A 21,064-nucleotide genomic window follows, 5' to 3' on the forward strand; every position below is an offset into this window, starting at 1 on the left:
CCTGACATTGCATGCTATTCTGTAGTCTGTGATCTACAAGTACACCCAGATCCTTCTCTACCAGTGACTCTGCCAGTTTAATCCCCCCTAAGACATACGATGCATGCAGGTTATTAGTACCCAGATGCATAACTTTACATTTATCCACATTGAACCTCATTTGCCAAGTGGATGCCCAGACACTTAGTCTATCCAAGTCATCTTGTAACTTATGCACATCCTCTATAGACTGTACTGTGCTACAAAGCTTGGTGTCATCTGCAAAGATAGAAACAGAGCTGTTAATACCATCCTCTATATCATTAATAAATAAATTAAACAACAGCGGGCCCAGTACTGAACCTTGGGGTACACCACTAAAAACCGGGGACCAATCAGAGTACGAATCATTGACCGCCACTCTTTGGGTACGATCCATGAGCCAGTGTTCAATCCAGTTACAAACTAAAATTTCCAAACCCAAAGACCTTAACTTACCTGTCAGACGTCTATGAGGGACAGTATCAAATGCTTTAGCAAAATCCAGAAACACTATATCCACAGCCATTCCTCTGTCAAGGCTTCTACTCACCTCTTCATAAAAGCAAATTAGATTGGTTTGACAACTTCTATCCTTAGTAAACCCATGCTGGCTATCACTTATAATACAATTATCCCCTATGTATTCCTGTATGTAATCCCTTATAAGTCCTTCAAACAATTTACCCACAATGCACGTTAAACTTACCGGTCTATAGTTTCCTGGGGAAGACCTAGAGCCCTTTTTGTGTGTATGTATGTGTGTGTGTGTGTGTGTGTGTGTGTGTGTATGTTCCAGCATCACGTCCAAACGGCTAAAGATATTAACATGAAACTTGGCACATGTTACTTATATGTCATCAACAAACATAGGATAGGTGATTTAACCCTTACTCACCCCCATTTGCCAGTGTTGGGGTTTTTGTTTAAAGTCCCATACAAGTCTATGGGAAATATATGTTACTGCATAACTTCCAAACAGCTGGAGATATTTCGATAATACTTGGTCACATGTTACTTATATGTCCACTTAAAATTTAGGATAGTTAATTTAATCCTTAACTACCCCCATTTGTGAGGGTTGGGGTTTTTGTATAAAGTCCCATACAAATCAATAGGAAATGTATGTCCCCACATAAATTCTGTACGGCTGGAGATATTTCAATACCTGCTACACATTTTACAGGTCGGGATATGAGGACGGGATGGGAGGTCGGGATAGGAGGTCGAGATAGGAGGTCGAGGTAGGAGGTCAAGATAGGAGGACGGGATGGTCGGGAAAGGAGGTCTAGATAGGAGGTTGGGATTGGAGGTCGAGATAGGAGGTCGAGATAGGAGGACGGGATATGAGGACAGGATAGGAGGTCGGGATAGGAGGTCGCGATAGGAGGACGGGATATGAGGACAGAATAGGAGGTCAAGATAAGAGTTTGGGATAGGAGTTTGGGATAGGAGGTCGAGATAGGAGGTCGAGGTAGGAGGTCAAGATAGGAGGACGGGATGGTCGGGAAAGGAGGTCGAGATAGGAGGTTGGGATAGGAGGTCGAGATAGGAGGTCGAGATAGGAGGAAGGGATATGAGGACAGGATAGGAGGTCGGGATAGGAGGTCGAGATAGGAGGACGGGATAGGAGGATGGGATATGAGGATGGGATAGGAGGTCAAGATAGGTGGTTGAGATAGGTGAACAGGATAGGAGGACGGGATAGGAGGTCAGGATAGGAGGTCGGGATAGGAGGTCAGGATAGGAGGTCGGGATAGGAGGTTGGGATAGGAGGTCGAGATAGGAGGACGGGATATGAGGACGGGATAGAAGGATGGGATAGGAGGACGGGATAGGAGGTTGGGATAGGAGGTCGGGGTATGAGGACGGGATATGGGGTTGCGATATGACAACTATATATGAGGACGGGATATGAAGTCAAAAGCTTCCTCTGTTGATTTTCCTCCACAACAGGGATTAGGAAGGAAAAACTGGGCAAAGCCGGGTTCTCAGCTAGTATTTTATAAATTAAACAAATAATTTTTTAATTCAGTCTAATTTCAAAACAATCCCTGAGAACAATATTGTATAATTTTGATAAAATTTAACAAACAATATGTTTGATTCTTTTATCTGGCTATCAATAATTATCTTTTCTTGGATTTGGATTCTTTATAAATCTAACGGGGAAAAAAATACTGATGCACTATAAAATGTTTTAATTTACCGGTAAATCAAAGAAATATTGGAAATATGTTTCTTTTATAACAAGCAGAATTGGCCTCAAGTATATGCTACTTTGCTAATAATAAATCATCTGCACATTGTTTTTGTATTTTATGTAAAGTAAATTTATTTAATTTTAATATTTAAACTTTAATTCAAACAAAAATTACAAGTGCTTTTTATTTGTGTTCATTAAAGTGACAGAGTAAATCCAACAAACACTGTTTACGGTATTGCAGATGTACTACTGTACATAGTATTGGCTGCATTCATAAAGGGAAACTCAACACTAAAATAAGTGGACTTCATAGCACATCTAATTGAAGGGGTACTCCAGTACTAGACATCTTATGCTCTAGTTAAAGGCTAGAAAATAAGATGCCTGATTGGGGGAGGTCAGATCGCTGTGACCCCGTGATCTCCTGCGGAGCAGCCGTGGCCAACATTCCCCCTCTATTCATGTCTATAGGAGAGACGGAGATACAGCGCTTGTGTATCTTCATCTCTCTCATAGAGATATATGGAGGGGGCGTGTCGGTCACAGCTTCGTCAACAGTAATCTGGCATGTAGCGGAGATCACTTTGTGCATGTGGATTACCAGAATGAGGAGATCATGGGGGGGTCCCAGCAACTAGAACCCCTGCAAACACACACTTATCCCCTATCCTGTAGATAGGGGATAAGATGCCTAGTACTGGATTACCCCTTTAAGTCAAATACAATTAGTGAAATGAGTAAACGATAAAAAAAAAAATTCAAAAAGGAAGAATGTCCGGCACTGGATATGCATAAGAATCTTTGCTTTATTTCTGCTTTGGCAAGGAGTCACAATACAGAGCAGGAACATCTGACTCGTTTCGCACCGTCAAGTGCTTAATCGTAGACTGTAAGAAACTGATAAAGATATTGCATTTCTTTTTAATGTTCAAAGCCAACTTATAAATTTAGAGTTTAGTTTCCCTTTTACAAGCTAAAATCTATAAATACTGTCTTTCAACCAGTTAAAGGGGTACTCAGGTGCAAATCAAATTTTTGCCACAAAGTTAAACAGATTTGTAAATTACTTCTATTTAAAAATCTTAACCCTTCTAGTACTTATGAGCTGCTGTTTGCTACACAGGACGTTGTATTTCTTTCTGGAGTTCTTTTCAGTCTGACCACTAGTGTTGAGCGGCATAGGCCATATTCGAATTCGCGAATATTCGGACGAATATTCGTCATATTCGCGAATATTCGCATATTCGTAATATTCTCGTTGTATTTTCGCATATGCGAATATTCGCGTTGTGCGAAAATTAACATATGCGAAAATTAGCATATGTAAATTTTCGCATATGCAAAAATACGCACACCGGTCTCACACAGTAGTATTAGAGCTTTCTTTACACCACACAAGCTGGAAGCAGAGAGAGATGATCACTGTGATGTGTACTGTGAAAAAAAATAAAATAAAAAAAATAAAAAAAACGAATATTCGTAATTACGAATATATAGCGCTATATTCGCGAATATTCGCGAATATGCGATATTCGCGAATAAAATTTGAATTGCGAATATTCGCGAGCAACACTACTGACCACAGTGCTCTCTGCTGACATCTCTGTCCATATAAGGAACTGTCCAGAGCAGGATAGGTTTGCAATGGGGTTTTGCTTGTACTCTGGACAGTTCCTGACAAGAGAGCACTGTGGTCAGACTGAAAAGAACTCCAGAAAGAATTACAACTTACTGTGGAGCATACAGCAGCTGATAAGTACTGGAAGAATTAAGATTTTTAAATAGAATACATTTAAATATCAGTTAAACTTTGTGGCACCAGTTGATTAAAAAAAAAAAATTTCCACTGGAGTACCCCCTGAACTATTCATTGTAGGCATTTGATCGATGTGTTGAATGAAGGCTTCATTTACATAAGTAACATAGAAGCTGTAAGCATTTGTAGGACTTACATAAGATAAAAAAAATAAAAAAAAAGATGTGCATGTCTTTGAACACTCACAAAAATATAAAACAGACCTGCAATGAAAAATCTGCAAGCAATACAAATGGTGATGCAGTATCTAAAAAATACAAACTTTGCAGTAAAAAATACAAAGGCACATACAAGGATATTTAAACAGAAATAACTTATGATCATCGAAACCTTTCATGGAGCTTAACGCTTGGCATCATAAACTCTTTATGTAAAATGGAAATTTAAAGACACTTATTGCTAAAGCTGAATTGTCATTTGAAATATATCATAAAATGCAACATTCATTGACATGAATAGAAAAATACAAGTGAAGTAAAATGAAGAGTCCATATCTGTATGCAGATATCAAAATATCCCCCAATTGTGTAAGATGTTTGTAAAAAAAAGACCCACAGATATGCTTAATAGTATAGTCCGAAGTATTAAGGGATCACATTTAGAGTTCTCACACAGAGGGACTAGATTATGAAAAAAAGCAATGGTTTGCTAACAAACTGAAGTTCTACAGAAGTATCTCATATAGGTAGATTGGTGACTTAACAGTCGTGATCCACATAGGTTATTCAAATAATGTCCAAAAACTGTTAAACAATACATTAAAATGGAAAAGTTGACCTTCATATTTACATTGGTTTCATATTAAGAACAGAAACAGAATCTTTCACTCCAGTATTGCTACTAACCATGAAAAACATGCCCTGTGGAAAGATATCCAAAAACATGTGGACCAAAATGGAATCGCTGCTGTTAAATAGTGTATATGTACCATGTGTCTGAAGAACCCTGTGAGTTAACTGTTTCATGGTTTATTCTTGTCCATTACATGAAGCACCTCATCCAAAAGGGAAGGGCCCAAGTCAAGCTGTAGGGTTAAAAGAGATCCTGCCAAGTCAGAAAGAGACTCCTCTGTTTTTAAATCAGTGTTCCCAACATCACAAGGACCATGGCTATCTTCAAACAAGTCAAGCCCTTGCCAATCACTATATTGTTCAGAGAGACTAGATGAATGGCTTGATCTTCCATTGGTGGAGCACGACGCTGAGCCACTGACTTTCCATGAGCTTTCACGGTCGAATTGGTGCTCGCTTCCATAAGGCTCACACTTTTCCATCAACTTTTCCTCTAACACTGGCTCACAGCTAAGTCTGGGTGACTTAGAAGGGCTGTAAGAGTCCCTTTTAGAGTTAAAAGTTACAGCAGACAACAAGGGCAAGACCAATGCTTGTGAACCACCAATTGTTGGTAAAGAGATTGCATTTTTAAGAACGGGTGAAGATGTGTCAGAAAATACTGCCTCACAAGTGCTGTTTGCCCTCAGAAATTCATTGTGTCCATGTCCATTCAAATGACCATTTCTTGGTCTTCCTTGGTTTCCTGGCAACAGTTCATAGTTACCTTGAAGAAAAGAGATATCACCAAAGACATCATGTTGTCCATCTTTACCAATGTGTATAGTATGCCGAAAATCTCCTAAAGGAGGACTGATCAAGTCTGAGGACAATACATCCCTCAGTTTAAATTTTTTACCCTTCTTGTTGTTTCCAGCCTTTAGGTATATGGGGGTTTTGGCAGGCATCTTAGTAAGGTCTTGGGTACCAACGCAGGATAAAATGACCCGATTTAAAGTCTATGTTTCAGTGGAAAAGTCACATTCTTGGCTCTGCTGCTTTAGTAGGCACTCAACAACATTCTGAAGTTGTAGTTTGAAGTTCAGCTAATCCCAGTCTTGAGAAGACTTCAAGCTTGTCCAGAAGTACAGGACGGAAATGGCATCAATATACGTGTCATGTGTGTTTCTTTCCTCGAATAAAGGGAACCTACAAAACACAGAAGACAGTGTCTCAATAACACATTTTCACAGGTCATTCATTTTCTTTCAACACATGAATTACTGAGAGATCTGATGGTTCCACTCTGCAATTTTACTTTCTAAAGTGGATTTCCTCTACTAAGCAACATGAATGAAAATAGCAGCAAGGTCATGTTAGCCTTTTACAAGACTTTACGACTAGGTAATTTCCCTTTCAAAATCCTTTATTTTTATTTTTATGAACCATAAAAGGGACAAGAGAGCACACTAAATATTTGTCCAACTTAAAGGGGTACTCCGCCCCTAGACATCTTATCCCCTATCCAATGGATAGGGGATAAGATGTCAGATCGCCACAGTCCCGCTGCTGGGGAGCCCCGGGATCCCCGCTGCGGCACTGGGCTATCATTACAGCACAGAGCGAGTTCGCTCTGCACGTAATGACGCGCAATACAGGGGCCGGAGCATCGTTACATCACGGCTCCGCCCCTCGTGATATCACGGCCCACCCCTTTCAATACAAGTCTATGGGAGGGGGCGCGGCTGTCGTCACGCCCCCTGCCATAGACTTGCATTAAGGGGACGGGCCATGATGTCACGAGGGGCGGAGCCATAACGTCACGCGGCTCCGTCCCCTGTATCGCCCATCATTACGCACAGAGCGAACTCGCTCTGTGCTGTAATGATAGCGCAGTGCCGCAGCGGGGATCCCGGGTCTCCCCAGCAGCGGCCCCGCGGTGATCTGACATCTTATCCCCTATCCTTTGGATAGGGGATAAGATGTCTAGGGGCGGAGTACCCCTTTAAAAGAACACCTAGTTATGACTCTATACATCCCAAGGTGAAGGGAAGCCTAGTAACAACTTTATTCATCCCAAGGTGATGGAATAGCTAGTTATAACTTCATACACCCTAAGGTGAAGGGATGTCTGGTTATAACTCTATACATCTCTATGTGAAGGGTGGAATTATTACAACTCCAGATATCTCAACGAAAAGGTATGCCTATGCATTACAAAGTGAAGCATTGTCTAGTTACAACTCCATATATCTCAAGAGGAAGGAATGCCAAGTTACAATTCCATACATCCCGAGATGAAAGAATGACTAGTTATCATTCCATACATCCCAAAGTGAAGGAGCACCTACTGTAGTAGACATCCCAAAGTGTAGGAATGATTAGTTACAACTCCATACGACCCAAGGTGATGGAACACCTACTTACAACTCCATACAACCCAAGGTGATGGAACACCTACTTACAGCTCCATACAACCAAAGGTAATTGAACACCTACTTACAACTCCATGCATCCATACTGCAAATTAAGCTCTCCCTATACAACTATCCAACATGAAAACATTCATTCATTGCACCAGGTCATTGAGAGCAGTATTTGTCCTGCCTCCTCTCTACATCTATTACAGTTTAATCTGATATCCGGTAAAGGGAGGGTGTGAGCCCGCACCACTCACAGACAGCTTGGACGGTATTTGTAATATAGAGGCTGAATCCACATACCCGTGCTCAGTAGAAAAAGACAGAATCTCCACAATTTCACTCCAAGAAAGGAAACCACGGCACTGGGTAAATTTGCAATTAAAACGCCTTCTTTATTGTAGCATACCAGGTCAAAGAAGAGCTGGACCAAAATGCATTGGCGTTTTGGTCCAGCTCTTCTTTGACCTGCTATGCTAAAATAAAGAAGGCATTTTAATTGCAAATTTACCCAGTGTCGTGGTTTCCTTTCTTGGAGTGAAATTAATCTGATATACACTTGTCTGATATAGATACTGGCAATGACTATTTCCATAAATCCAACACTGTCTTCTGAAGTAACAACCACTAAATCCAGGATATTATTGATATGTTCGCTTTCAGTTTGATCTATCCTTGTATTATGATCTCTGTAAATGTTATAAAAAGAATCAGCACATAATACAATATACAATGACACAATTTAATACACATCAGGGATGTAATCCATTAACCACTTCACTGCCCAAGACCACTGCAAATTGTACCAGTACACTCAGCATTCACCATTGTGTATGGGAGGCATCCAGCTGGTGATGTTAATAGGGGACATGCTGCTGGCTATGATGGTACTGTTTATTGTGTCATCTGGCTGTGGTTTGTGGGCATGTTATTTGTACACTGTATAGAGGAATTATATACAGGTCATAGACTCTACTGTATACCGATGAATGTCTTTAATGCAATGTTCCCTCAACCTCACTATTACAATATGAAAAAGCAGCAATATGTGTGACTATAATATATATGATATATTACCTTTTCTTTCTATCTATCTATCAATCTATTTTCATAGTTTCATATCTTCATTTATTGCATTACAGCTGTATAGCTTTTCATGTTCTATCTATATACTCATGTTTTATCTATATACTCATGTTTCATCTATATCTTTGTGCTAGCAGTGTGCTGCTGTATTCTCCTGTTGCTGTATATTTAGCCCAGCAGCTTGCACCTGCAGGCCAGGTTTTTACGATAGTTTGGATCAATAGTGCTGGCCAATTTATCCTTTGGTTGTATTACACATACAGGGGAGTGGCTACCTCCATGTTGGCTCCTGCACCCCACCCACCTCTATTAGGTGTATATAAGGTGCCTTGGATGTTTCAGACCTTGCATGCCTGCTGTACTGTTCACACAGAGGCATATACACAGTGTAGGGTCCGTCCCAGAATGAGGTCACCTTACCGTGGTGGGACGGTCCACGCTATTTGGCGCCAAATTTGCAAGCTAAGTACCTCATATTTTCATAGTTTCATATCTTCATTTATTGCATTACAGCTGTATAGCTTTTCATGTTCTATCTATATACTCATGTTTTATCTATATACTCATGTTTCATCTATATCTTTGTGCTAGCAGTGTGCTGCTGTATTCTCCTGTTGCTAGATAGATAGATAGATAGATAGATAGACAGATGTGAGGTGGTCTAAACATAGCTCTTCTGTGAACACTATCTGAAGACGGAATAAACTATACTCTGGTTTACTGGACTTTTGTGTGCTGCAGTTTACTCTGGTATCTATCTATCTTATATACCTAAACTATCTATCTTATCCTATACTATACTATCTATCTCATCTACCTACCTTATCTATCTATCTCATATACAGTGGGGATCAAAAGTTTGGGTACCCCAGGTAAAAAATTGTATTAATGTGCATAAAGAAGCCAAGGAAAGATGGAAAAATCTCCAAAAGGCATCAAATTACAGATTAGACATTCTTATAATATGTCAACAAAAGTTAGATTTTATTTCTATCATTTACACTTTCAAAATAACAGAAAACAAAAAAATGGCGTCTGCAAAAGTTTAAGCACCCTGCAGAATTTATAGCATTGCCCCCTTTGCAAAGCTGAGATCTGCCAGTGCCATGGATTGTTCTCAATCATCATCTGGGAAGACCAGGTGATGTCAATCTCAAAGGTTTTAAATGCCCAGACTCATCTGACCTTGCCCCAACAATCAGCACCATGGGTTCTTCTAAGCAGTTGTCTAGAAATCTGAAACTGAAAATTGTTGACGCTCACAAAGCTGGAGAAGGCTATAAGAAGATAACAAAATGTTTTCAGATGTCAATATCCTCTGTTCGGAATGTAATTAAGAAATGGCAGTCATCAGGAACAGGGGAAGTTAAAGCAAGATCTGGAAGACCAAAAAAAATATCAGACAGAACAGCTCGCAGGATTATGAGAAAAACAATTCAAAACCCACGTGTGACTGCACAATCCCTCCAGAAAGATCTGGCAGACACTGGAGTTGTGGTACACTATTCCCCTATAAAGAGATACTTGTACAAATATGGTCTTCATGGAATAGTCATCGGAAGAAAACCTCTTCTACGTCCTCACCACAAAAATCAGCATTTGAACTTTGCAAATTAACATATAGACAAGCCTGATGCATTTTGGAAACAAGTTCTGTGGACCGATGAGGTTAAAATTGAACTTTTTAGCCGGAATGAGCAAAGGTATGTTTGGAGAAGAAGGGGAACAGAAGTTAATGAAAAGAACCTCTGTCCAACTGTTAAGCATGGGGGTGGATCAATCATGCTTTGGGGTTGTATTGCAGCCAGTGGCACAGGGAACATCTCAAGAGTAGAAGGAAAAATGGATTCAATACAATTACAGCACATTTTGGATACTAACTTGATGCAATCTGTGAAAAAGCTGAAGTTAAAGAGAGGATAGCTTCTACAAATGGATAATGATCCTAAACACGGGGGATTACATCAAGAGGGGTAAACTGAAGATTTTCCATCTTTCCTTGGCTTCTTTATGCACATTAATACAAATTTTTACCTGGGGTGCCTAAACTTTTGATCTCCACTGTACCTACACTATCTAGGGGCAGTGCATGATGTCTGTCTATGGTGTTCTTTGAATCCCTTTGTGATGCTCTGCTCCCTCATGTTCTGAGCTAAGCGTGACACAGTAGCCCTCATTGACTAAGAGTCTAGGGTTGTATTTGTTGAAGGTTTAATAATCCATGTGTGGATAATTTTTGTGTGCGTGAAGGAATTGGGCAATGTGATTTTGTAGGGTTATTGTCAGACTATCTTTGTTTTGGTCAGAAATTATTCCCACAGAATTCTCTTTTTTAAGCCGGAAACCTTAATAAATAACTAGGTTTCTTACGCAAATTAGTTGCCACACCGCTTTTGTTTGGTTTTATTTGAGTAGTTGGTTTTGCTTGATTTTTTCGATGCATTTATGTGGCATGCTGGCGCACAATGAGGCAGCCCTGGCGCAGACATGTGGCAAACAGCTTGCACCAAAAAAACAAAAACAAAACCTGCTTAGTAAATGAGAGGCATTATGTCGCTACTGGCGCAGACATGTCGCGAACAGCGTGTGCCAAACCCCCCCCCCCCCCCCCCAAAAAAAAAGTAAGTAGCTTAGTAAATGAGGGACATGGTATCCATTTGGTTTCCTTTAAAACATTGTAAAACAGAATCAATGACAAGTGATGTAAATGTCTGTAATAACATTCAGGAATAGTTGATCCCGGTTTACATGACATCCCGATGTCCTATTACCATCACAGCTTATGCTCAAAAGAAATCATCTAACAACAACAACAGTCTAATTCTCCATTCTTAAATCCATTTGTGGAATTACAAAATTACTTTACAATCCAGTTTGCTCGCACCCTGTATTACCATAACTGAATTATAAGCGCTCTTACTCAATGTAGTTATTGGGCCTAAAGCGGTTACATAATGATTTGTTCTTGCAGAAATAAAAAGATTAAGAGAAATGCTGATGGCGGAACATTCTTGCTATGTCGCTCTCCAAAGTAATCGTTCTGCTGGTATGAAATCAGCTCTGAAAAATGGGAGGAAAGAGCCTGTGAAATGAAATGATGCCGGAGATTTATCCCAGTCCTGCAAGTGCTAAATCATCAGAAAAGTGGATTCTGGGAGCGTATGATAATACCGGCAATGGGATTTTACAGATTTAAAGGGACAGGGAGGATAACCCTGTACTATCCTTATGTTGTGTATACACTGATGCCGTGTATGTCAGCAAGAACAGTTTACGTGTTTAGTTAAACTTTCACCAGATTTTACAAGGTCATTATGTGTCATGTCCAAATCCACATGATGTCACACATATCCATAACATCCATAACGTATTACATTATTAGTAGACTATCACACACTAAAGTGACAAAGAACCAATCTGAAAACACTCCGTTCAATGACAAAACCATAAGGGAGAACATAACGTAATGGTAGCCCCTGTGGCGGCCAATGAGAAAGCAGAGAAAAGTATAGTGTTAGATCATGATGGCCCCAACTACAGGACCTTCTCCAATGCATGATAAAAACATGAGTGGGGTATTGGATATAAGGGACATGGCTTAAGGGCAAAGTAACAGCAGATGAGATAAGAGATGGGATGACCTAAATCAGCACCCCCCCCCCCCTCCCATCTTGGCTAAAAACAATATAAAACTCTAAATCTTACCACCCTGGGATGACACAAAATACGAAAGTATTTTATTGTGAATGTATAACACATTTCTGGGTCAGTCTGGACCCTTCATCAGGTACCTCAAGTGCACCACCATGTTCACATTGATAATAGTACATGAAAGACTCAATAGATCATAGAGATCTTGGTATTCCCACATTTTTTAAAAACCCACGAAAAAAGACAATCGTTTTGCACTTTCTTTACCCTCATGTTTACATTGACTACATTTAAAACAACATTTATTGTTAACATGGGATGTGCACTTAAAGACGTGGCCAGTGCAGACAAACAACAAAGCTTTCTGACAAACCATTTATCACATAGATGCATACATGCCAATGGACAAATAATCACTTATCCAGAAAAAAGAGCAATTTTCTTAAAAATAGAAAAAAGTGCCACACCTATCCTGTGGTTGTTTGTGGTATTGCTGCTCAGTTCTTTTGAAGTGAATGAATCCAAGTTGTAATACTACACACAGCCTGAGGACAGGTGTGGTGCTGTTTTTGGAAGAAACGACTTTGTTCTGTCTCCGTTTTTCTATTCTTGGATAACCCCTTTATAATATAAATGATATATTAAGGTCATTAGGGTTCTTAGCACCATTTTCAGAAATGACATATGCACAGTCTACAGTACCAGGCTCCCATTAGGGGGGCAGACTAAATGCATATTGTAGTCAACTCAAAGGGAGCTGTATAAATCCTATTTCGGTTAGTTACCCTCGTGGCACCCTTGTGCAGCAGGAAGTTAAAATCACACGGGAAACCATTAGCAAAACAGTATTAAAGTATACCTGTTATATCACAGAAAAAATACTGCTAATATATTTTACTCACTAGGTCATGCAGGTTAACATATATATTTTTTTTATGTGTCATACCTCTGTATTTGTCTCAAAATCCCTCTGTTCTGCTTCTCCCTTATTCTAACATCCACTGCTCAGGAACAGGCATGTCCAAGGAAAGCACAGAGCACGCCCTCACTCACTATGCCTGCACAATCCCTGCAGGCTGCTCTGTAACCCCTTCCTCCCTGTTTTCATGCTGCAGTCTGATAGGGCAAGATTGAGCACCGAGGAGTACTTTCCCTGCCCTCACTTCCTGGACTTTGTCCTTGCCTGTGCTTCAGCTGGGACAAAGATGATGCTGCAGCCGGACAGGATTATGTTTTGAATGACATGAGGACCCCAGTAGTGTTTTTTAAGCCGATATTTCTTTTAAAAGTAGATAAAATATTTCAACAAAGTATATTAGAAAAATTAAAGGGGTGCTCCACTGGAAACATCTTATCCTTTGGATAGGGGATAAGATGTCTAATTGCGGGGATCCCACCACGATCTCCATGGCGGCACCCCTGTCATTCACTGAACAGAGCGAACTCCGCTCTATGCCCGATGACTGGCGATGCCAGACACCACGCCCCCTCCATTCACGTCTATGGGAGGGGGCGTGACAGCTATATGAACTACGCTTCCTCCCATAGACATGAATGGAGGGGGCATGGCGTGACGCACAAACATGGAGGCCGCAAGCTTCTGTGTTCGGCCCAGAGATCGCAGGGGTCCCGTCGCTAACATCTTATCCCTTATGCTTTGGATAGGGGATAAGATGTTTTCAGCGGAGTACCCCTTTAATGTTTTGGCGAGATGCACAACATATAAAAAATTTTGATTCTAACAGTGCCTAGTTAAGTTATACTGTAAAATCACGGCATTATTCTATAGAATAAAAAGCGACGATAGGGACAGCTAGGCCATACCATACTATGCAAATCATCATTTCCTAAAGAACAGAACTATTGTTTTCGTACGTTTTGTGCTGCAGGGATACATTGACCACAGTGCATCTATTCTCTATAAATATACACAGGCATCAAGTGACCCCTACATAGATAAAGAGAAGATAGAGGAATGTCTCTGAACCAGCTGTTGGATACAGTCTCTGCATAAGGAGATGGCGGGCGGATGCTTCGGGAACAACTGCTGACTATCTGTCCACATCGAGATAACATTACTGAACATCCCTGGGCAGTATTCTGCATGAATGTTTTGTAACAGGGATTACAAATGGAAAGATGAATGGATATTTAGTGGAAATAGATGACTCTTTCAGGGCTCGGCAGATACTGGGGGGTATTCTTCCCGGAGTCATGTGCTCGGCATACAAGAAAATACTATTCATGATGGAAGGAAATGATAGAATGATGTCATAAGACCAAGAATCATATATGTATGTGTGTATAAACCAGTGTTACCCAACAAGCGTGCCTCCAGCTGTTGCAAAACTACAACTCCCGGCATGCCAGGAGTTGTAGTTTTGCAACAGCTGGAGGCACCCTGGTTGGGAAACACTGGTATAGACACAGATGTAGCAGGACTGAATATATCTCTTGTTTAGATACACAACATAGAAGCCTATCTATACTGTTCTTTCACTGGTAACATCTGTTTACTCTTGTCATATTTTTGGATAAATGTTCTCCCAAAATCCAGGAATAGACTAGCAGGCTTTCTATAATAGTAGTCCTAGTGTGCTTGTGAGTGTACGTTTTTGTGTGTCTGATGCATTCACATCTCGTTTTTGCAATACGGTTGCGGTATCTGGTTTCATTGAAAAAATCGTATCGAACCGTATTGCAAACCGTATATATAGACATTTCATTGTAAACCGTATGCCAACCGTAGTATCAGGTTGTGTATGTTTTGCATCATTTATGGGTTTATACGGTTTTTAACGGTACACCAAACCGCAGTCTACTACGGTTTTGTGTCCCGGTCAAAAACCGTATCCAACCTGTATACGGTTATTTTAAAATGGAGTTCTATGGTAACCAAATTGAACCGTATGTGCTTATGGTTACATCCGGTTTGCACAATACTGTTTTTCTTTTTTTGGGAAAATTCAATAAAAAAAAGAACTTTATTTAAAATGTTGACAAACATAAAACCGTATCCTTTTTTTTCAAGGAAAACTTATTAAAACGTATGCAAATGGACATCCGTTTTCTAACCGGATACGGTTTAAAAACGTGAGGAGGCATATACGGTTGCATACGGGTGCATACGTTTCGATCCGGTTTGGAGACATACGTTTTTTGTACAAAAAGGGATACGGGACCGTATTGCAAAAACGAGATGTGAATGCAGCCATATAGGGAAAAAAAATGTAAGCGCCATTGCGGGAAGGACTAATAAGAATAATGACAATGGTGGCATATCACTGTTAAAGGGGTGGTCGGGTGAAAAACAAGGTTATTTCCTATCCACAGTATATGGGATAGGTATCTAATGATGAGAGTCCGTCTGCTGGGACCCCCCACAATCTCCAGAAAGGGCCCCTGGCTCTCAAAGAGAGCATGTGCTGCAGACGGCACGTGCTCCATTAATTTCTTCAGCACTCCTATTAAAATACCCAACTACAGCACTAGGGCATCTCTGCCGCTCCCATAGAAATGAGTGGATCATGTATGTATTCAGACAACACACGATCCATTCATTTCTATGGGAGTGACGGAGGTGGTTGAGTGTTGTACTCAGGTATTTCCTTGGGAGTGCCAGAGAAATTAAAGGGGTACTCTGATGAAAAACTTTTTTTTTTTTTTTCAAATCAACTGGCTCCAGAAAGTTAAACAGATTTGTATATTACTTTTATTAAAAAATCTTAATCCTACCTGTACTTATCTGCTGAAGATGAGTTGTTCTTTTCTGTCTGACAACAGTGCTCTCTGCTGACACCTCTGTCTGTCTCAGGAACTGTCCAGAGCAGGAGAGGTTTGCTATGGGGATTTGCTCCTGCTCTGGACAGTTCCTGAGACAGACAGAGGTGTCAGCAGACAATATATATATATATATATATATATATATATATATATACTGAAGACTAACAGGGAACCTATAAAACTTCGCTTTTAATGTAATGTCCATATATATAGGGATCAGATTAGTTGCAGTGTTATTAGTATGGATTAGTTATGAACGCAGTTCACACTGCACATATAACTTTGGTAGCCATTCAAGTGTGGTGTCCCGGTACCGTATTGCATGCCGTACCTTGTATGGTCGTCCCCAAAGTCAGAGTAACTACGCTCAGGTAGGGTCCCCCAGGTGGGACAGCCCCTAGTCACCTCTCTTCTACTCTAATTTTATAATGTATACATGTACATATTTAATAATAATAATGTATATTTAATATAATGTATAGTATGCTTACCTGGTTAGCGTCGCAGGACCTTCGGTCATATGACCATGTTAATTCCTCTATGGTTTGTTAGAGGACCTTAGGAGGTCCTTGGTCACATGTTACCCATAATCCTATGTAAAGGTGATTGACAGCAGTATTGGACCAATTAGGTCTAGTCCAGCCCCTGCCCATATAAGGGAGCTGTAGCCAATTATCGCTCTCTTGGGTTGCTGCTCTCGTGGATGCCGGACTAGCAGGACGGATCTGCGCAACTTTCAAAGACACGCTAGGCCCGAAAACCTACCGGCCTCAGCCTAAACTAAACCGTGAGTTCTAAGCTAATCCCCGCTAAAGCTAGCGTGACTACTGGACCACAACTAATTCCCATAAATCCAGTGGAACAGCGCATATCAGTCTAAGGACTCAAAATTGCTTAAGGTCTCAACCTTTGTAAATCCCCAAGATAACTTGCATTTGTAGAGACTGTTCCTGTTATGAAGCTTGCATAAAATCTTCAGTTAAGTTTTCAGCAATTGAGGACATTCATTTATTCCATACCTCCCTATCGCTCTTGGGAAGGGTGGCGGTAGGACAAGCATTACAGAGGAGCCCTCACCCTGGCGTCACGAATAGAAAGGGTTAACCAGACACCCTTTAGTAACCGCACAGCTACACTCCCTACACCCAACTCCCCCAGGCTATCACACAAGCATATCTGATAGTAGGTTAGTGTCATTAGCGATAAATGAGAAAGGGAGTCAGCTTCTCCTAATCCGAGCGCCTGGCAGTCTCCACATACAGTATGTAGGAAAGAAGGCAGGAGCCAGCGCTGTGAGTCTTCATATTTATTCGAGGTAAAAACAAGGAACAGGATAGTTACACATACTGGCACACTGGGAGGATAGTGACGCGTTTCAGGTCACGTGACCCTTCGTCAGACAGGTTTTTACCTCGAATAAATCTGAAGACTCACAGCGCTGGCTCCTGCCTTCTTTCCTACATAGTATCATTAGCGTTAGATTTCAGAAAGCCACACCAGCATATGCACACTCATTGCTGTGCACATTTGTGGCATAATTTGTATTAGTCTTTATCTTATTAGGCTCCACGCCAGTATCTATCCAATACATGTGCAAATCCACAATATGCAAGATTCCTGTTAGTTATTCACAGTCTCAGTAAAATATACACATCTCTCCTCCACATCTCAGACCATTGAGTCTATTGCACTTCATCCACATCCTATTGCAGTAATATCACAGGCACTTAATCTGTAGCTGAGGTCACACTTAGCTTTTGTCCTTGTGATATCCGGTAAATTGCAGATCAGTGTTCCCCATCCAGCGGCTCCGTTGTACAGTAGGTTTGACGCGTTTCATTGGCTTAATTAATCAGGGACCTATTTTTAAGCTTGGTCCATGTGCTGATAGACATTGTATACAACACTGTGTGTGCAGCACTGATGGCGGCCTACTCTCTCAGCATACCAGCGTCACGCTGTATACCTGTCAGCACTGTCAAATAATAAGTAGGCACTGCGAATATATTGTTTTTACTGTTAGAGCCATATAGGATGTTAGACTTAGTATAATAGAATACTTAATATCTTTAGCTCTAGCATAAAGTACGTGGAACGCAAGCTGAGAGTTACTTACCTTGACCTGTTAATGAGACCAGAACGAGGTTTGGAACGCATACCTCCTGGTCAGGTGATCAAGCACCTTGGGTCATGTGGTCCACGCTATATGAGAGCGGCATGTAGCTGGTGAGTCACTGGTAGTGACATGGGCGCTGCCGATTGGAGATGCGCACTACGTGGGGAGGAGCTGACAGGTATAAAACAGGTATATCAGTTATGTATATATTTTTATTAAAAAGTTGGAAAATATCCTTAATGTTGATGTCAATTGACAGTAAATACCTACAGCAGCAATACTGTTATGTCTTAAATCTATCAATACACGCACACCTTTCCGTTTGTTAAAAAGCTACTTCGGCGTGGCAGCAGAGAGCACTGTGGTCAGAGTCAGACTGGAAAGAACTACACAACTTCCTGTGGAGCATACAGCAGCTGATAAGTACTGGAAGGATTACGATTGTAGAAGTAATCTATTATTCTGTATAACTTTCTGGCACCAGTTGATCTGAAAACATTTAGTTTTTCCTCCAGAGTACCCCTTTAACCCTTTGTTGGGGGGGGGGGGGGGGTAAAATTTCAAGTTGGGAATATAATGTCACTTGTGGCATCATTTCCAGTACATTTTCCTGCCTAGCACATGACTGTCACTGTAGTATTCACCAGGAAGGCATCATAATGGAGGAAACTCCTAGAAATCTTCTATACTGGAAATGGCCATCATCTTGAATAATTGCTCAACATATATACGGTAGGTTTATGTATGTATTTTCATTGCATCAATTTGCATCAAATATTATATAATATTGCTTGCACTAGCATTAGGGCATAAAACATTGGCCCAGATTTATCAAACTGTGTGAGAGAAAAAGTGGAGGGATTTTCCCACAGCAACCAATCACAGCTCTGCTTTCACTTTACCTCAGCTCGTTAGCTGAGCTGTGATTGGCTGCTGGGGGAAAATCATTCCACATTTTCTCTCACACAGTCACATAAATCTGGGCCATTGTGTGTATATACGTGCTCATCTATTGTGGAGTGTATGAAAATAATTACTCTTTTTCGCCGTATAAGACGCACTTTTTCTTCCCCAAAACAGGGGGGGGAAGTTAGTGCGTCTTATACGGCGAATACACACCTATCACGGCGGTCCCTGCGGCCATCAACGGCCGGGACCCGCGGCTAATACAGGACATCCCCGATCGCGGTGATGCCCTGTATTAACCCTTCAGACGCTGCAATCAAAACTGACCGCCGCGTCTGAAGGGAAAGTGACACTAACCCGGCTGTTCGGGAGGGACCTTACCTGCTTCCTCGGTGTCTGCCCCGTGCCGGGATCCCCTGCATGGCTGGCGCTCTCCTTCGTCATCATCACGTCGTCCCGCACGCCGCCCCATCATCCATTAGGAGCGGCGTGCGTAGCGACGTGATGGCGGCGACGGAGAGCGAGGATACCAGGCAGCAGAGACGTTCCGGAGCGACGGGGACACCCCGGGGACGCGGTGACAGCAATGGAAGGCGACATTCAGGGCAGCGGTGACGAGCGGTGACGGGTCCGGAGCGGCGGGGACACATGAGTACTACCTCCTATACCAGTGGTCTTCAAACTGCGGACCTCCAGATATTGCAAAACTACAACTCCTGGCATGCCCGGACAGCCAACGGCTGTCCGGGCATGCTGGGAGTTGTAGTTTTGCAACATCTGGAGGTTCGCTGGTTGAAGATCACTGTGACCTATACTTTACATTCTAGATTTTCCTCATTTAAAATTGGGTGCGTCTTACATGCCGGAGCGTCCTATAGGGCGAAAAATACGGTACTATCTGCTTGCTTTAGAAATATCCCCTGAAGTTCTAAATGTTTATAATTATTTGAATGTCCTGGAACGTCCCATCCCATAGACGTTAGACATGCAATGTGCTGTTCATTGGGGAGCTTAGTGCAAAAATGCTGCAGAGCTCTCCTCTATATGGTTAATAATGATGATGGTCGGTGATTCAAATAGAAACAATGTTTTAATAACTTCGCTTGGCACATGTTACCGCTGTCTCTGTAATAACAATGACTGTAATTTCTGGCATGTAGACAAACAGAACTCCGCTGGCTGCTTTCTTTTAAATACTACAAGGAAGTGAATCATATTCCAGTTTTCATCTTTCTCATTCATTCATATTTAAATAAAACCCCTCTAAATGCTCTATTATAACACGCCAATTAAAGGGTTACTCAGGTGGAAAAAAAAAAGTTTTCAAATCAAATAAACAGATTAACCCTTAACTCTTCCAGTACTTATCAGCTGCTGTATGCTCCAGAGGAAGTTGTGTAGTTCTTTCCAGTCTAACCACAGTGCTCTCTGCTGACACCTCTGTCTGTGTCAGGAACTGTCCAGACTAGAAGAAAATTCCCATAGTAAACCTCTCCTGCTCTGGACAGTTCCTGACATGGACAGAGGTGGCAGCAGAGAGCACTGTGGTCAAACTGGAATAAAAAAATAAATTAAAAAAAACACAACTTCCTCTGTTTTATACAGCAGCTGATAACTACTGGAAGCCTCAAGTTTTTTTTACAAAGAAGTAATTTACAAATCTGCATAACTTTCTTGCATCGGTTGATTTGTAAATATGCTTTTTTTTCCACCCGAATACCCCTTTAAAGGGGTATTCCGGGAATCAAAAAGCAGGCCTTTTTTCTTTCAAAGACCTCTTGCTGTCTGTCTCCAGTTTGGGTGTGGTTCTGCAGCTCAGTTCCATTGAAGTTGTAATACCACACCCAAAGTGGAGACAAGGAGGGCGCTGTCTTTGAAAATAAAAAATAAAATGCCTGTTCTTTGATTCCCTTTAAAGTTGCTTTTTGGGTTACTGGGATCGACCATATGCTGCACTGTATTCTAGGAGTTGAAGATTTCCTGCATTTTTGATCAAACTGGAGAGGTAGGTAGAAGCTGGACATAGACACTGTCAGCTATCTTCTCTAATGCCTTTGTTAACACATCCATTTAGTTATATTTACACAGAAAGTAATTGAGTACTCTGTACCCACCATGCCCGCACCAGCATGGACACTCTATTTTTACCAAGTTCCTCTGTTTATTGACCCTGATGATGTGCTGTCCTGACTCTACTGAACATACTACAGCAGTGTTTCCCAACCAGGGTCCCTCCAGATGTTGCAAAACTACAATTCCCAGCATGCCCGCACAGCCTCTGGCTGTGCGGGC

At 41.3% G+C, this 21,064-nt stretch overlaps 1 protein-coding gene across 2 annotated transcripts in view; it reads right to left on the reverse strand.

Annotated features, from left to right (window-relative positions):
• Positions 1-2,330: 2,330 nt before the first annotated feature.
• Positions 2,331-21,064, reverse strand: part of CDC42EP3 (CDC42 effector protein 3) — a 38,834-nt gene continuing 20,100 nt past the window's right edge. The window contains exons 1-2 of one of the 2 annotated variants that reach the window (XM_056567516.1): positions 17,867-18,014; positions 2,331-6,019 (exon numbers count right to left, since the gene is read on the reverse strand). In XM_056567516.1, coding sequence (XP_056423491.1) covers positions 5,002-5,778 — 777 coding nt within the window. In that variant the 5' untranslated portion in view covers positions 5,779-6,019; positions 17,867-18,014 and the 3' untranslated portion in view covers positions 2,331-5,001. Of the gene's footprint in view, positions 6,020-17,866; positions 18,015-21,064 lie in introns of those variants that run through there. The other variant, XM_056567515.1, reaches the window with a different exon arrangement.

Source organism: Hyla sarda, chromosome 3 (assembly GCF_029499605.1).
Source record: "Hyla sarda isolate aHylSar1 chromosome 3, aHylSar1.hap1, whole genome shotgun sequence".
Lineage (NCBI taxonomy): Eukaryota > Metazoa > Chordata > Amphibia > Anura > Hylidae > Hyla > Hyla sarda.